General features: G+C 53.1%; 1 protein-coding gene across 2 annotated transcripts in view; it reads right to left on the bottom strand.

Annotated features, from left to right (window-relative positions):
- Nucleotides 1-14,839, bottom strand: part of CDH23 (cadherin related 23) — a 394,527-nt gene that overhangs the window by 248,298 nt on the left and 131,390 nt on the right. For both annotated transcript variants that reach the window (XM_060125509.1, XM_060125510.1), the window contains exon 8: nucleotides 11,049-11,127. In XM_060125509.1, the coding sequence (XP_059981492.1) occupies nucleotides 11,049-11,127 (79 nt within the window). The remainder of the gene's footprint in view (nucleotides 1-11,048; nucleotides 11,128-14,839) is intronic.

Genomic DNA, 14,839 nt, shown 5'->3' with positions numbered 1-14,839 from the left:
GGAAGAGGGTGTTAGGGCTGGATAGGAGGTCCCCTGAATGTGTGTTCACACCCTGCCCTGTGACTGGTGATGCCCCCTTCCTTATGGTCTCTCTAAATCATCCCTCAAGGACTGCCTTTCCCAAAGACAAACCCTTTCCTGACCTCCTGGAGCATTTGTTATACATGCCATGCTTCAGGCTTGTATGATGAATTACTTTGCAGCTGGGTTCTCCCTGGGGCCAATACTGGACCTGTCTGGTGAACTCGTGGGTGGGCCTGCACAGTGTCTGATATGTGGGCTAAAAGAAAGGTCCCTTCCCTTTCCTTTCATATTTTAAATTGCTTTAAAACATGTGTTCTGTAGGAGAGATGGGGGTGCGGAGGCTGTCACGGTATCCTCATGGCTCTGTCTGGGTCCCACCAAGACAAGAACTGAAGGCTGGAGTGGGAGGAGCTGTTTATATGGTGGGGGGTCATGGAGTACAGAGGGGCCCAGCAGGGATGCTGTGGGGCCCGAGTGCAGCTGCAGGTAGGGGAGAGGAGCAGCCCCCGTCTCTGCCCACGATCCACGTTGGCTCCAGGGTCATGGAGTGTCCGGGGCATGCGGGGCCATTCCAGCGGTTATGGAGGGTGTTCACAGCAGCGGCCCAGGTGAGTTACCCTCTTGGCTTTGTGCAAGGGACACCCACAAGGGATCAGGGGCAAAAGACCAGGTCAGTTAGACAGCACATGGGAACCGCCTCCCTCCCTGCCCATAGGGGCCCCTGCAATGCTTGGGGATCTTACCAAGAGCTGTAGTCTTAGGTTTTCGCAGGCAGAGAGGAGAGGCAAGAGCCAGTGACATTGGCCTTTCTAGGGACTCCATTACCACCTGCGTGCTGAGGAACCCTAGTATCTTTTGCATGCGCTTGTCATCAACCAGCCGATAATGTTTTGGATAAACCCTATTAACATTCCCACTGTACAGATGAGGAGACTGAGGCGCAGACAGTAGAAGTAACCTGCTCCAGGTCAGCTGAGACCTGAGTCAGGCCGGCTGTGAGAAGGGCCTGTTACTAAGAGTTCTCCCACTCTCTCTGCAGGGTGCCTGGCCCACAGCAGGCACACAATAAATGCTGATGACATGGAGATGCTGAGGGGAACGTAGGTGCAGATGTCAACATTTTTGTTCCGCCAGGAAGTCATGAATCAGAGCCGCGTAGGGGCGGGAGGTGGCTGATGGGCTGAGCCACTAGAACTCCATCTGCTTCACTCACCCTCTCTGCAGGGCACCCCAGGGTGTCTCCCTCCTGTGGCCCCCGCCCCATTCTCTTCTCCTCCTTCCTGTTTTGGCTGCGCAGAGCCCAGAGAGGCGAGGGAACAGCAGTGTGAGGCTGTGGCTGACTTCAGGCTTAATATCTTTGTAACCATATTGCAAAAGGGCATGCCTAAGACGGCGCCTTACACTTAATCTTTCTCTTTTATTGCTTTTTCTCTTGTATGATTTAACCTTGCACCAGGTATCAAGCTAGATAAATAAAAACTTTTATTTCAGATTAGCCCTGGCTGGGGGCTGCCTTGAAAGCTGAGCAGTCATCCGGGGAGTCAGATGAAAAAGGGAGCTGGGAATCTGAGCTGCTTAGAGGGGCTCATTGCAGGTTCAAAGCTCCCCAGAGATATTTGAGAGCTTTTCTGAGGTGGGAGGACGAGATCCCCTCCCAAGCCCACAGCCTGGGGAGGCTGAGGTAGGCGGCTGACGTCCCCCTTGTCCAGCCTTCCTGACCCCCGCTTCCTAAGTGGCCCCTCGCCCCAGTTACCTGCTCCTCATGCTGGTATTTCCTTCCCAATACTTAACGTGGCCAGGAGACACTGCCTTTGATGATATTTAGTTATCTCTTCCTCACTAGAATGTGAGCTCTGTGGGCACAGTGACAGCGACTTTCCCTTCACGGTTGGTCCCCGGGGTCTGGCATGGAGCCTGGCACACAGTAGGCACTCAATTAATATCCACTGGTTAACTGAATGAATGAATGAATCCTAGAATTCCAGTCCGGCACGCAGACCAGCGGGTTGACGTGAATCACTTGGTTTCCCAGGCAGAATAGTAAAAGATAGCAAAAAGGATGTGGGTTTTGGAAGCATGAAGGTCTGAGTTTGAATCCTGTGTCCCCCACTTATGTGCTGTGGGACCCTAAGCACGTCTCATGAGCTCTCTGGGTCTAGTTTCCTTATCTGTAAAATGGCTCTGGCCAGCCGCCTTCTGGGGTGAGGGTGAGAGTGAGGGTGAGAGAGGATGTATGTAGCCCAAGGCAAACTCTCCCACAAGTTCAGAGAGAGAGAGATACAAGATGTTAGAGCAGCATGGCTTGTAATAGCAAAAATCAGTGTATACACCATTCGACAAGAAAACGGATGACCTGTGATAGTTTCCCATGATGAAGTAATACAGAGTAATGAAAATGAACAAATAATATCTACATCAAAAAAAAATACAGATGGATCTTGGATATACCATATTGAAAAGAAAACACAAGTCCCAGGAGACTGTGTATGACACTTTTTAAATAAAGTTCAAAGACAACTACAGGCAAGCAATATGCAATGTGACAAAATAATTTTTAAAAGCAGAGGAATGAAAAAATGCAAGATTGAAAGAGACAGCTATGGGACGGGGAGGCAGGGGATGGACTGGAGGAGGAACACCGGTATGTGAGGTATGCACGATGGTTTAGCTCTTGGGTTGGTTGGTGGGTTCAGGGGTGTCCACAATATTATTAAAAATTAATAATGAAACCAAAGTGGACCAGTGCTGACCGTAGGCCAAGGACGATGTGTAAAGCAGTTGTGTGTGCCTGACGTGGGCCAAGATAAAGAAAGAGAATGCAAGGCAAACGCCGGCTAATTTCACAACCCTCCAAGGATCTCAAGCCCCGAGCAGTTCAATAAAAAGCAGTTATTTAGAGATGAGGAAAAACTAGAAATGAGCCAAATTTTTAAAAAGACAAATACCTGTTGACCTGGGGAAACCAGACTAGAACCTCCCACCAAAGCAACCACTAGGCGTGAAGTAGAATGAGCCCCAGCCCCCGAAAGCAGCCTCCAGCCACGACTGGTCTGTCAGACTCCAGGCCTGGAGAGAAGTGGGTTCTGAGCTGAGTGGAGGGCCATCCCCTGCCCAGCTGTGGAGGCGGAATAGAGGTGCTGCCTGGGCCTAAGTGGGAGGTCCTGGGCGTGCTCGCACAGTACGTGGGGCCCACAGGAGGCTCTATAGTGTCCCGAGCAAGGGTCAGAGACTCCTGCCCATGAGGAGGGTGTGGGAAAGAGGAGAAGCAGAAAGGGAGGGTCTCAGACCATGGCGGTGAAACCTCTTCAAAGTCCACTGACCAATTTGATTCATGGGAAAGAAGCAAGGGGCAAGGCACAGCTACTGACAAAGAGCGTGCAGGGCCTCCGTAAAGGAGAGAAGAACAAAGACTCAGGTTTATCACAAAGGTGGGGCACAGAAGAGTGTGGGTAGCAGGAGCGAAGAAGAAGTGTACCCCTGAAGAGAGGAGGGAGAAGGATCAGGGAGAATGAAGTGCGGGCTCTCCTGTGGTTCATCAGGAGGAGTTTAGTGTTAGTGTGACCTATTGTTGTTTTGGTATGTGGTGGGAGAGAACTGGAAATAATATATGTTTAATCAAATTTTTAAAAAGTCAGAGGCACTGTCCCTAAATATTGTTGAAAGAAGAGAGCCATGGGATGAAAACTGGATAAACCTTGGATGGCAAATTCATTCCAGCTCTCAAGAGAATGCCTGTCAACTACCAGTGGCTGATGGAGGCTTGGAGGCCCATTCAGGCTCAGTGGGAAAGTGTGCCGTGATCAATTAGTGATGTCTGCCTTGGTATGGGATGGGGGAGATCTGGTACACGTGCTGACACGGGTCTAATGTGGCAGTCATAGGTGTAAGCAGATCAGCTTTCCTTATGAATATGTTCCTTTCTGCCTAGGCTACCACCAGGAACCCCTTAGAGGTTAGAAGATTCTTTGTCTCCTCCTTTTCCTGCACCATATTTTCACTATATCACCTTGCTGACTTCCCTCCTGTACATCTTCACAACAACCCCCAGTCCTCCCCTAGACTGATGCAGTAACCTGTTAGCAGATCACCCTCATTCCAGTGCTTCCTGTTCCGATCATCCAGAACTCCTATGAGATAAGTCTTCTGATGACCCTCCCACCCCCAGCCATGCTCAAGCACCCATATCTTTTGCCTTGTATGCCCTCCACCAACTGGCCCCACCACTTGTCTGATCTGCCCTGATTCCTCCCTGGCTCCCTCTTGGCTCCATCCGTTCCCCACTGTGCCTGGCCAGATGCCCTGAGGTTTCTGGGGCTTCCAGGCACCCACTGTGTACTCCAAGCCAGGGGCTTTGGTGTGCAATTCAGACTTCCAAAGCAGATCTGCTTTTCCTGAGTTTTTACTTCTTGGGGGGAGAAACACGCCAAGCAGCTTAATCACAAGGGCTTTGAAGTGATTCAAATGATGGTCTCCTGTGATAGCTGTCCCCCACTAGGCCCTGGCCAGGGGCCTGATTTAGTTATTGGCATATGTGGGGGTGTGGGCTTGGGCAAGTCTGACTGCTTATTCTTCCTCTCTCTCTCTCTCTCTCTCTCTCTCCACACACACACACACACACACACCTTTCATTTCAAAGCGCTCAATGTGTTTTCAAGGAACTGCCTCACTTGGTAGCATTGAAAGTGAAATCCAGCGAGGGGCGAGTGAGAGCTTTGTCCTTCACTAACCAACCTGGGCAAGTCCGCCAGCGTGACCCAGTGGTGAGGCCACTGCCTTTCAAGCTGGGACTGAGGGCTTTCAGCCCTGATACTGCGCACCTATTCTTCATCCTAGGCCAGCATTTCTCAACCTGTGTTTCATTATCGCATGCCCCTCCAACCTCCCTAGCCATTTGAAACATTTTTCCTAACTGCTCCCCCAAGCTGCATGAAATTTTAATACCACAGATATAACATATGTATATCTGTGCCTTATACATAAAAGAAGTAAGATATTTTTTACCTCTCAGAATACATTTTTGCCCCCTTGGGGGTGATATTATCTTGTTGATGACACGTGCTCTTCTAGACCAGAGCTTCTCAAAGGGTGGTCCCCAGACCAGCCACATCAGCGTCACCTGGGCCCCACCTCTGGAGTTTCTAATTCAGGTTTAGGGTGGGGTCAAAACTTTCATTACTAATATAGTTCCCAGGTGAAGCTGATCCGGAGCCAACACTTGGAGAACCAGTGTCATCATGCAAACTGGCTACATTCTGGAACCCAAGAGACCTGGGTTCAAATCCCTGCTCTTCTGCTTTGTAGCTGTGACCCTTGGTCAGTCTATAAAAGTCCCTGAGCCTTGCTCTACGTGCCTGTAAAGTGGAGTAATGATGTCTCCCTCATACACTATTGTGAGGGATAAACGGGTCCAGCCAGTGCCTGGCTCACAGCAGGTACCCAACAAATGGGGTTCCCCTCCCCTCAGCCTGGGGGATATTGCAGAACTGCGGGAGGCCCGGGGAAGCAGGGCTCAGATAGGGAAAGGGATGATGAGAGAGGTTAAGCCTCTTCAGCCTGGAAAGTGGTGTCTGGGCTGAGATGGTGCTGTAATGCAGAAAGTGGTGGAAAGTGCTAGCTTGGGCTCCTTCACCAAATCCTTACACCCCAGGGTGGTGAGGGCCTTCGGGTACCGGAGAAGGGTTTGTTTAGTGTCAATTACAGGAAGGAGAGAGTGAAATGACAGAATTCATCAGTCCGGTGTTTATGGAAAATGAAAATGCCTCCCCGTTGACCTGCTTGCTTCCACCTGCCCTCCTCCAACCCACTGTGAGCTTCTCACAAGGCAACCCCGACCACGTCCCTCCCCTGCTGACCTGGCTCCCCACTGCCCTCAGGACCAGGGCCTGGCTTTCTCCCGGGCTGGGCATTCCACACCCTGCGTGGCTGGCCCTGCCTCCCCCTGTGGCCTCCTCCCCCACGGCCTCCCTCAGGTGCTGAGCTCAGCCACGGTCAATTACTGCAGCGCCAAGACCGGGCTGCACGCTCTCCTGCTCTGGGATCTTGGTACTCTGCTGTTCCTCTGCCTGCAACAGACCCTCCCTCCACACTTCCCGGCTGGTTCCTGCTCATCAGTCGGGGCTGGCTTAGATGATCTCTCCTCATTGAGCCTCCCCTCCCAGTGACGGCTGGGGAGGCTCCCCCCTCCCACGGATTCTTTCTCACTTTTCATGACGGATAGTTTTGAATATACACAAAAGGAGAAAGAACGGACTAGTGGACCCCCCAAGGAGCCATTGTTCCATGTTAACAATTATCAGCACAGCCCCTGCTGGTCTCCACAGTGTTCCACCAAGGCATTGCAGCCTGTCCCCCTGACTGCCTGCAGGTTCCTGAGGCTGAGACAGTGATTCGGGCCCCGCCAGCTCTCAGGACATTCGCACAGAGAAGGCCCTCAAGCCACTGTGGGTGGATATTAAGAGTCCCCATTTGTTGAGCACTTGCTACAGATTCAGGTGCTCTGCTAAGTGCTTCCGCGTCTGGCTCACTGAGTCCTCATAGCGTCCCTGTGAGACGTGGGTTATTATTACCTCCACTCTACAGACTGGAAAACTGACGCTCGGAAGGTTACATAGCTGGTCGGTGGTAGAAGGCAACCCAAGGCGGTCTACCTCTGCAATAGAGCTGCTCATTGAAACAGAATGTGAGCCACATGTGCTATCTGACATTTTCTAGTAGCCACATTAAATGAAAAAATAAATACGTAAAGTTAATTTTAACAGTATGGTATCTTTAACCCAGTACATTGAATATACCATTTCAACATGTCATCAATGTAAGACATTACTGAGATATTTTACAATCTGGTTTTCATACCAAGTCTTCAAAATCCTGTGTGTTATCTTTTCAGCACAGCTCAAATCAGACTGGCCACATTTCAAGTGCTCCAGGGCCACACGGGCAACCGTATTGGCCAGCACAGCTAGCAATCACCACCCTGGACACGGCCCTAAAGCCTGCACTCTCAACCACGTACTTCTCTATACTTAAATGAATTAAGGAGAAAGTGAGTGACTAGGAGTCCCAAGGACCCCTGGTCCTGATCTTTCTTTGACAATAATGCTTAATATTTTATGGCCCTTTAGAGTCTCTCTGGCATCATCTCATCTGCCACGGGAGTTATTATCTCCATTCCATGAATGAGGATTATGGGGTTAAGAGGGCCAAACGCCTTGCTGGACACCCTGTGGCAGGTGGGGGTGCTGGGCCTCACACTGACAATTCTGGACTCCAAGTCCAGCGCTCTGCGGGGCAGCTGCCCCTTGAAGCAGGACTACCTCCATCTGGTAGAGGAGGGTGTCTGCTCAGACCACAGGCTGGGCCGGCCACTGGGGACAGGAGCCCGCAGAGCTCCAGAGGTCAGGCCCTGGAGGAAGTGATGGCCTTGGTGAGCGGCAGGGCAGGCACGGGCTGAGGGAGCGATGGGGCCCGTGCCAGGTCCTCTCTGGGCAAAAACCTTGTCCTTCTTTGGTCACAGTTTGGCCACAAGAGGCTGAGAAAAAATTGATGGCAGTGGAGCCATAACTTACGTCTGAAGGCCTCTTTGTTCTTGGCAAAACAGAGGGGTCATTAGTAATGGGGAAAGCACTGGTGTGCGGACATAAATCCCCCCGGCTGCAGGGAGATAAACAGCCCGGAGGGGACGGGGCCTCAGGGAGCTGGGCAGGTTAACCTTGTGCCATGGATCCCTGAGGGCTCAGGCCTGTGTCCGAGGCAGACCACCTGCCCAGGCTCTGGAGGTCACCCGCGGTGCCCTCAGGACTCGCACCCAGCTCCAGGAGACCCTGAGGCCCTCAGTTCTTTCTTTCTAATGACAATGGTTCCAGAGCACCTGGGCTGGAGCAGGCTCCCACACTGGGCACTCAGGGCCAGCGTGGGGCAGTCAGCATGAAGGGGCCCGGGAGGGCATCCCTTCTTCTTCCTTCAAGCCAAACAGGCAGCGGCCAAGCCACCTGGGAGAGGGCTGCGACTTAACACCCTTGGAGAGGCAGGTGTGTGAGGCCAGGCCCTCGGTAGACAATGTTCTTTGCAGCAGTGTCTACGCTGGCCGGCTGGGGGAAGTAGAGAAGAGGCCAAATCCTAGCCTCTGTCCACCTGTCCCCCTGGGGACTGTGCCCTCCTGCCTGCCTGCCTGCTTGGGTTTGGGCTGAGGCTGGCTCACAGGGAGTCCACACCGGCCCAGGCCTGGGGAGAAGGGCAGGCAGGGGAGCCAGGTGCTCAGGATGGCAAGGGAAGAAAGAGGACTGCCCTCTCCTCAGCTGTCTGAAAAGGATTTGGGTGCGCTCGGGTGGCGACAAATACCCATGACAATGAAGACCATCGTGGCCACCCTGCGAATGTGATCCAAGTGCTACCTCACCGAGGATGGCAGACATTTGCCGCAGTGCTGCCCCCTCCATTTCCACACCCATGGCAGACTCTACCAACTGATTACCGCACTGAGCCTGCTTGGCTTCCTGGTCCTCTTCGGGCAGCCATTACCAATCAATCAAAGTTGGCAGGTAAGAGAAAGCCCATCTGTCATCCTTTCTAAAAGCCCTGAAGGCACATCTGTGCTGGCAACGGGAATCCTATAAAACTATGCTAAGTGTTCCAGGTCTTCCAGAACTTTCTGCCTCCTGCCCCACCTTCACACACATCCCCTACCTGTCGTTTCACATCCTGGGTCTCCCTCCTCGTCCTGTTGTTTGCACTTGGGAACCTGGTCCAGGAGAGCGTGCCTCTGGAAATCTCACAGGATGCTGCCTCAGGCAATTGCCCCCAGACTCTAAGCTTCAGAGCCCAGCCCAGATACCAAAGCCGCTCTGCCCTGCAGCCTCCTGCTCCAGAGGAAAGGGGTGACCGGGGCCATCTCTGAAGGTTAGAGAGGACCTGAGGGTCTGGGGCTGGTGGCCTGGCACCCAGCACGGACCTGAAATGGACCAATGCCCTGGAGGATGGCCTCCCAGTGTCACTGCAGGCATTATTTCCAGTCTGTCCATGACCTCAGGCCAGGCCCTGGCTCCCTGCTCCCCACCCCCACCTAGGAGTATGTCTGGAAGCAGCCCAGAGCCAATGAGATGAGGAGACAATCCCTTACCCAGCCAGGTATCCCGCCCATGCTGCCACCTCATACTAGGCCCCCAACTCCATCACCCTTGGGGCTCACCGGTGTTCCCTCAGATCTCCAGCACAAGCCCCCGTCACTGGGAGGCACTTGCTTTGCTTCCCAATTTGACAAACTCATGAGGGATACCAGTATCAGCGTGGGCCTCCCATCTCCTGTGCTCACCAAGAGAGGGCCCCTAATTCCCAGGAGGACTCTGCCTTCCTACAGAATGGCTTCCTTCCTAGGACCTCCTTTTCCATATCCTGGCCTAAGGACCACCTACCTCTGAAGCACTGGGAGAAAGGACCTTTCCTGGGTTGCACCGCAGTGCTACAGAATGAGAATCTTCACGCATGCCAAGGACTCTGCATTTTTGGTAGGAGCCCCAGCTGATTCTTGGGCATACTGGAATTTGAATACCCGTTACTCTAGAGTGATGCTCATTCATTCATTCTACAAGTACATATTGGGCTTTATTCTTGTTGAGTCCTGTCCTGGGCATCAGAATGGGGAGGAAATGGGGTGTGGGGAGCAGAGGCCCAAACCCACACTGCTGTTACTGACCACATGAGCTGGTCTGACATTCGCTCTGGGTCCTGGGGTCCCCTGGGCTTAGAAGCACAATAACAGTTATGCTAGAAGCTGCAGGTCACAGGAAGCCCATAATGCCCTGATTTCGTGCATTCCAAGGATGTGAGGGGTCTCCCTCACACCAGCTAACCCTCAACATCCGGAAGGTATTATTAGTTGCTAGCAGAAATAATAATAACAGCTAACACTTATAAAGTACTTTACATAATTAATTAAGCTCTTGACATATAGTGAGTCTTCTGACTTTTGAACCACCTAAGGTAGGTACTCTAATTGCTCCCATTTTATGGATGAGAAACTGAGGTATGGAGAGCCACCCCAGGCAGGATGCTCAGGAGACACCATCCATGTTCTTGATCACTACACACATTGGTGCCTTTTGAGCTTCAGGGAGAAAATGCGCCCAAAATGCCACTCTCTATTCTTGGCAGTGTGGTAGGGAGGGGCAATGGCGTGGACACTGGCCTGGTGGCCTGCCATCCTCCTGGCCATCAGTCTGGCCTGCCCAGATGCACCAGGCTGACTGTTCACTCACCAGCGGGCTGGGCAGGGAGGCCACGTGTGGGGTGTGGGTGTGGGCGGGAGAACAAGGACAGGTCTGGAGTGTGTGAGTGAGTGAGCAGTTTCTCCTGGACCTCACCAGCCGCCTTGCTCCAAAGCCACCCAGTCCCAAGACAGCCAAGGAGCTGCTGCTTTGTCAGTCTTTGGGTGGGGACGTGGGGTGAGGGGTCCCATCAACCAGAACCCTCTTTGCATTCAGTCACTATTCTGCTCAACCAAGGGATTGGGTGGGGAAGGAGGGCTCATGTGCCTCCCTGCAACATTCCAGACGAGACATGACTTTCTAACAGTCAGAAATGTAAAAGGAGCGTGAAATCAGCCGAAGTTGCAGCTGTATTAGTTCTAAAGTGATGTAACAGCTGCCATCTTTTCATCAAGTGAGTAAAGAAAAACAAAGAAAATCCCAGAGCACTGGTAAGAGTCACCAACGACCTAGGCTCAGAGCCCCAAAGTGCCCAGAAGCCTGAGACCTCGGACAGCGGCGCACGCTCCTGCCTTCCAACACCACCCAGCAGCCCCGGGCACCTAAGCCTCTGTTCCAAGCTCCTTTTCCCCTCCCCTGCTCCTCCCTCCTTTAGCCGGTCAGTTCCCTGCCTGGGTCCTTTGGCCAAGGTTGTCCCTGGGGGCAGGTCCCTTCATGCCACTGTCCCACATGGCCATAGATCTCTCCACTGTCCTGCAGAGCCTGACACTCCTAATGCAGCTCTTCTTGAGTCGGGGTGGGGGACCAGGGCAGCCCAGGCCTTACCTGAGATGATGGTGTAGCCAATCCCCCGGGGACGTCCTTTATCCTGGTCGATGGCGGTGATAACACGCACCGTCGTGCCCTGGGTGGGAAAGAGAAAGGACTTGAGTTTGGTCGCCCAGCCCCCAGGCTGCTGTTCTTCTTTGTAGCTGTCCTGGCACCCACAGCTTCCCTCCCCATGGGGACTTCCTGGCCAGCCTAGGAAGTAGGTACCGAGTACACAGGCCATCATCCCTGGGACATACGCTGAGGCCCCTGGGCAAACACCTCCATGTCCACTGGAGAGGCCCAATCTTGCTGATTCTCTTGCTTCCCCTTCCCCTCCCCAACTCCCCTCATTCGGATAAACCACCCAGGGAAGAAGAGCTGATGGAGGAGCATCCAGCAGGAGGACAAGAGGGCTGGTCTCTATCTCGAACACACATCAATGCTGTGTGACCTCAGGAAGTTTGCTGCACCCCTCTGGTCTGTTTTTCCCCACCTTAATATGAATAACAACAACTCAGTTTTCAGTAAGGCCTGAGTAAAGGAGAAGATCATGAATCAACTACTCTGTGAATGAAAGCATCATAAATCCTGAAAATGAGTATCTCCAGGATGACCATGACAACCATGGAGGCCACCATGGTCCTCTGAACCATGCCCCATCCAGCACTACAACCAGCAGCTCCTGCCTCACATGGCTCTGCCCCACACCCCATTCATTCTCCCTGCAGCACTGGGGGAGAAGGGGCTAGGGGCTGGGACTCCCACATGGGGATTCAGGGACCCCTGCTTTTGGGGAGCACACAATATGCACAGACACTGCTATACACATATGAGGTTGCTTAGATGCATAAATGAACCCCAGAATGTACAAGTCCACCTGGAGGAAAGGGTTGTACAGATGGTGACATTTAGGATGGGTCATGAAGAGTGAGTAGGAGTTTGCCAGAGAGAGAAAACAAAAAGGAAGGTGCTCCAGGCAAAAGACACAACACCAGGGGGCTTCCCTAGTGGCGCAGTGGTTAAGAATCCGCCTGCCAATGCAGGGGACACGGGTTTGAGCCCTGGTCCGGGAAGATCCCACGTGCCGCAGGGCAACTAAGCTTGTGCGCCACAACTACTGAAGCCCGCGCGCCTAGAGCCCATGCTCTGCAACAAGAAAAGCCACTGCAATGAGAAGCCCGTGCACCACAAAGAAGAGTAGCCTCCGCTCGCCACAACTAGAGAAAGACCGTGCACAGCAATGAAGACCCAACGCGGCCAAAAATTAATTAATTAATTAATTAAAAAAAAAAAAAGACACAACACCGGCAGGGGTTTGGAGGCCTACAACTCACTAGGAAGAGATGCTGGCATATAATGGGCACACTCAAGTATCAATTGATTGGCCAAGTGATTGAATAAATGAACGTACATGATTGGATCCTAACTTCGCCACCACCACCACTTGCTGAGTCGCCCCTCACCCAGGGCAATGTTCGCTTTGCTCTCCAGGCCCTATCACACCAGCCATGCCTGCCTGAGATTCTGGCCCAGGCTGCAGTTCCCCTGACTGACGGAGAGCAGGACAGCCTTGTCCCCAACCCCTAGGGAGATAGCAACCCTGGCATTTGCATGTCTAATGAACGTCTCTTGTGGCATTGGTGCCTCTCACATATTCACTGGTCATCAGCTGGAGACTGAAGCCTGCAGGCTGCACCCTCCACCCCCACCTGAGCACCTTCTCCTGTGGAAAGAGGCTAGTTCCTGACATGCAGGCCTCTGACCTGGAGGGAGTGCCCTGGGGGCAAGGTGCCTCCGACGCCTCCTGGTCTCCCTGCCAGGACACAGGAGGGGCATCTGCCACCTCACCCTCCTGGGGCAGTGCTTCCCCTGCACAGCTGTCACTCCAGCCTCTCCTGAGCCCAGGTGTGTGGCAATCCTGAATGCCCCCAGGTTTGGCTGAGGGTAGGTGAGAATGTTGCAGGGGAAATGTCTCCAGCAGAGAAATGGACACAGCGCAGAGGCGGACGCCACACAGAAAGCAGGTCTGGCTCCTTCCTTTGCACTCCCCGCTCTTCCCCCCAGCCCAGGAGCTCTAGCTAGATCCCATGGAGGAAACAGACTGTTACAAAGTCAGAGAAAGATGCTATTAAAGACGCATCTCTCGAAGTGGGTTCTGAGGACCTGAGCTGTGTGAGAGAGTGTGAAGCACCTGCGGCGGCAGGGGTCCTTCTCCAGCACTCACTATGTGCCTGGCGCTGCTGCGAACGCCTTTTATGTATTAACTCATTTCACCCTCTCAACTACCCCGGGAGACGGCCCCATTTTACAGATGAGGAAACTGAGCACGAGTTAAGTGGCCTTTCCAAGGTCCCACCGCGAAGAGGGAATGGTGAAGCCAGGATTCAAGGTCAGGTACTTTGGCTCCAAAATGCTCCTGCCTGCCAGGAGATGCTGCTTCTGTAACAGGTCGTTATAGTAATGATAACTGTCATTTATGAAAGTTGTGGCTATGTACCACGCACTAGTGTAAGCACTTTACATGTATTAATTCATGCCAAATATGGGAAAACATACATTCCCTGTCCCTTCCTTGGAGATGCACGATGGGCTTTAATGTGGTAAAGGCTCCCAGAAGTAGTAAAGTGGTAAAGAAATCTGTTACCATTTGTTCTCCCCCGTTTTCTGAGCTGAAGACAGATTCTTTTCGTGTAACATCTTAACAGCCTCAGACCCAGGGGTACGTGGGAGGTCATCTGGGAAGCACTGCATTAGATCTGAAGGGTCTACACAAACGGCTCTCCCCATCACTCCAGGGGGCGTCTTTTGGGGGTATGCTTTTCCTGGTGTCACTCCTTACACAAGAGAGGCCTGGATTTGTCCCCAGGCCTGAGAGTCCAGGACTCTGGTCTGAGGCTCCTGCTGCCAGGAAGGGCTTTCTCAACACAGGGTCAGCTCCCTCTTTCACAGCCCCATCCAATCTGAGCCTCACATGTGTTCCAGCATGAGGGTCCCCTGGCTGCCCCTGGCCTGCTGAGGGCAGGGGCTGGCCTGCCAGGTCAGCTGGGCCCAGTGCCTACCAAAGCACCATTCCAGACAGTCGCTAAACAATAAACCTCAAGGGGCAGCTGCATGCTTGCAGACGTACAACCAGGGCCTGGAGTGGTCAGTGAGCCTCGGGAGGACGGGAAGGGGGCCAGCGCTGGCCTGTGCAAAGAGGGGAGGTGGTGGTCAAGGAACCCTCAGCCCTCAGAGCCCTGTGAGAATCTCCCCACGGGTAGCCCTGCCCTTGGCAGCCTGGAGTCGTCCTGGGGGGCCAGGGCTCAGATGGCCCAGTGGGAGAGCCAGGACCAGACGGCAAGGAGGCTGGCTCTCCCCCGGAAGAGCCACACCTGAGCTTCCACGAAGAGAGCTCTAAGAGGCTCCTGACAAAGTTTGGGTTTTCATCTTTTTGGATAAATAAATCCATTTTTAATAAAACCCTGAGCTTTTAATACAAGTGCAGCCACAAAGACTGGAAATGTTATGAGAAGGAATTAACAGGGAGGACTAGGGGCTCCTGGGAACCCACGGCTCTTGTTTCAGTCTCAGTGATTATATTTTCAATATACTGAAACTATTTCCAAAGATGAGAGGATGGAGAAGTGCCCGTCGCGGGCCTGGGCCCCTCTACAGGGGTGCACTCTGCTTGGCTGGCTCTCCAGAGAGGTACCCCAGCTTGGGGTGCATCAGGGTATGGCCAGGAGAGCAGGTAGGTGGGCGCAGAAGGGCTAGAGTTGGGGCCCACCTGGCCACAGGGCTTCATCCCTTCATAGGAACCCACACTG

The sequence above is a fragment of the Lagenorhynchus albirostris genome, chromosome 16 (genome assembly GCF_949774975.1).
Source record: "Lagenorhynchus albirostris chromosome 16, mLagAlb1.1, whole genome shotgun sequence".
NCBI classification, from domain to species: Eukaryota; Metazoa; Chordata; class Mammalia; order Artiodactyla; family Delphinidae; genus Lagenorhynchus; species Lagenorhynchus albirostris.
Note: the sequence above shows the minus strand (reverse complement) of the source record. Positions and strands in the feature narration are given on the sequence as shown.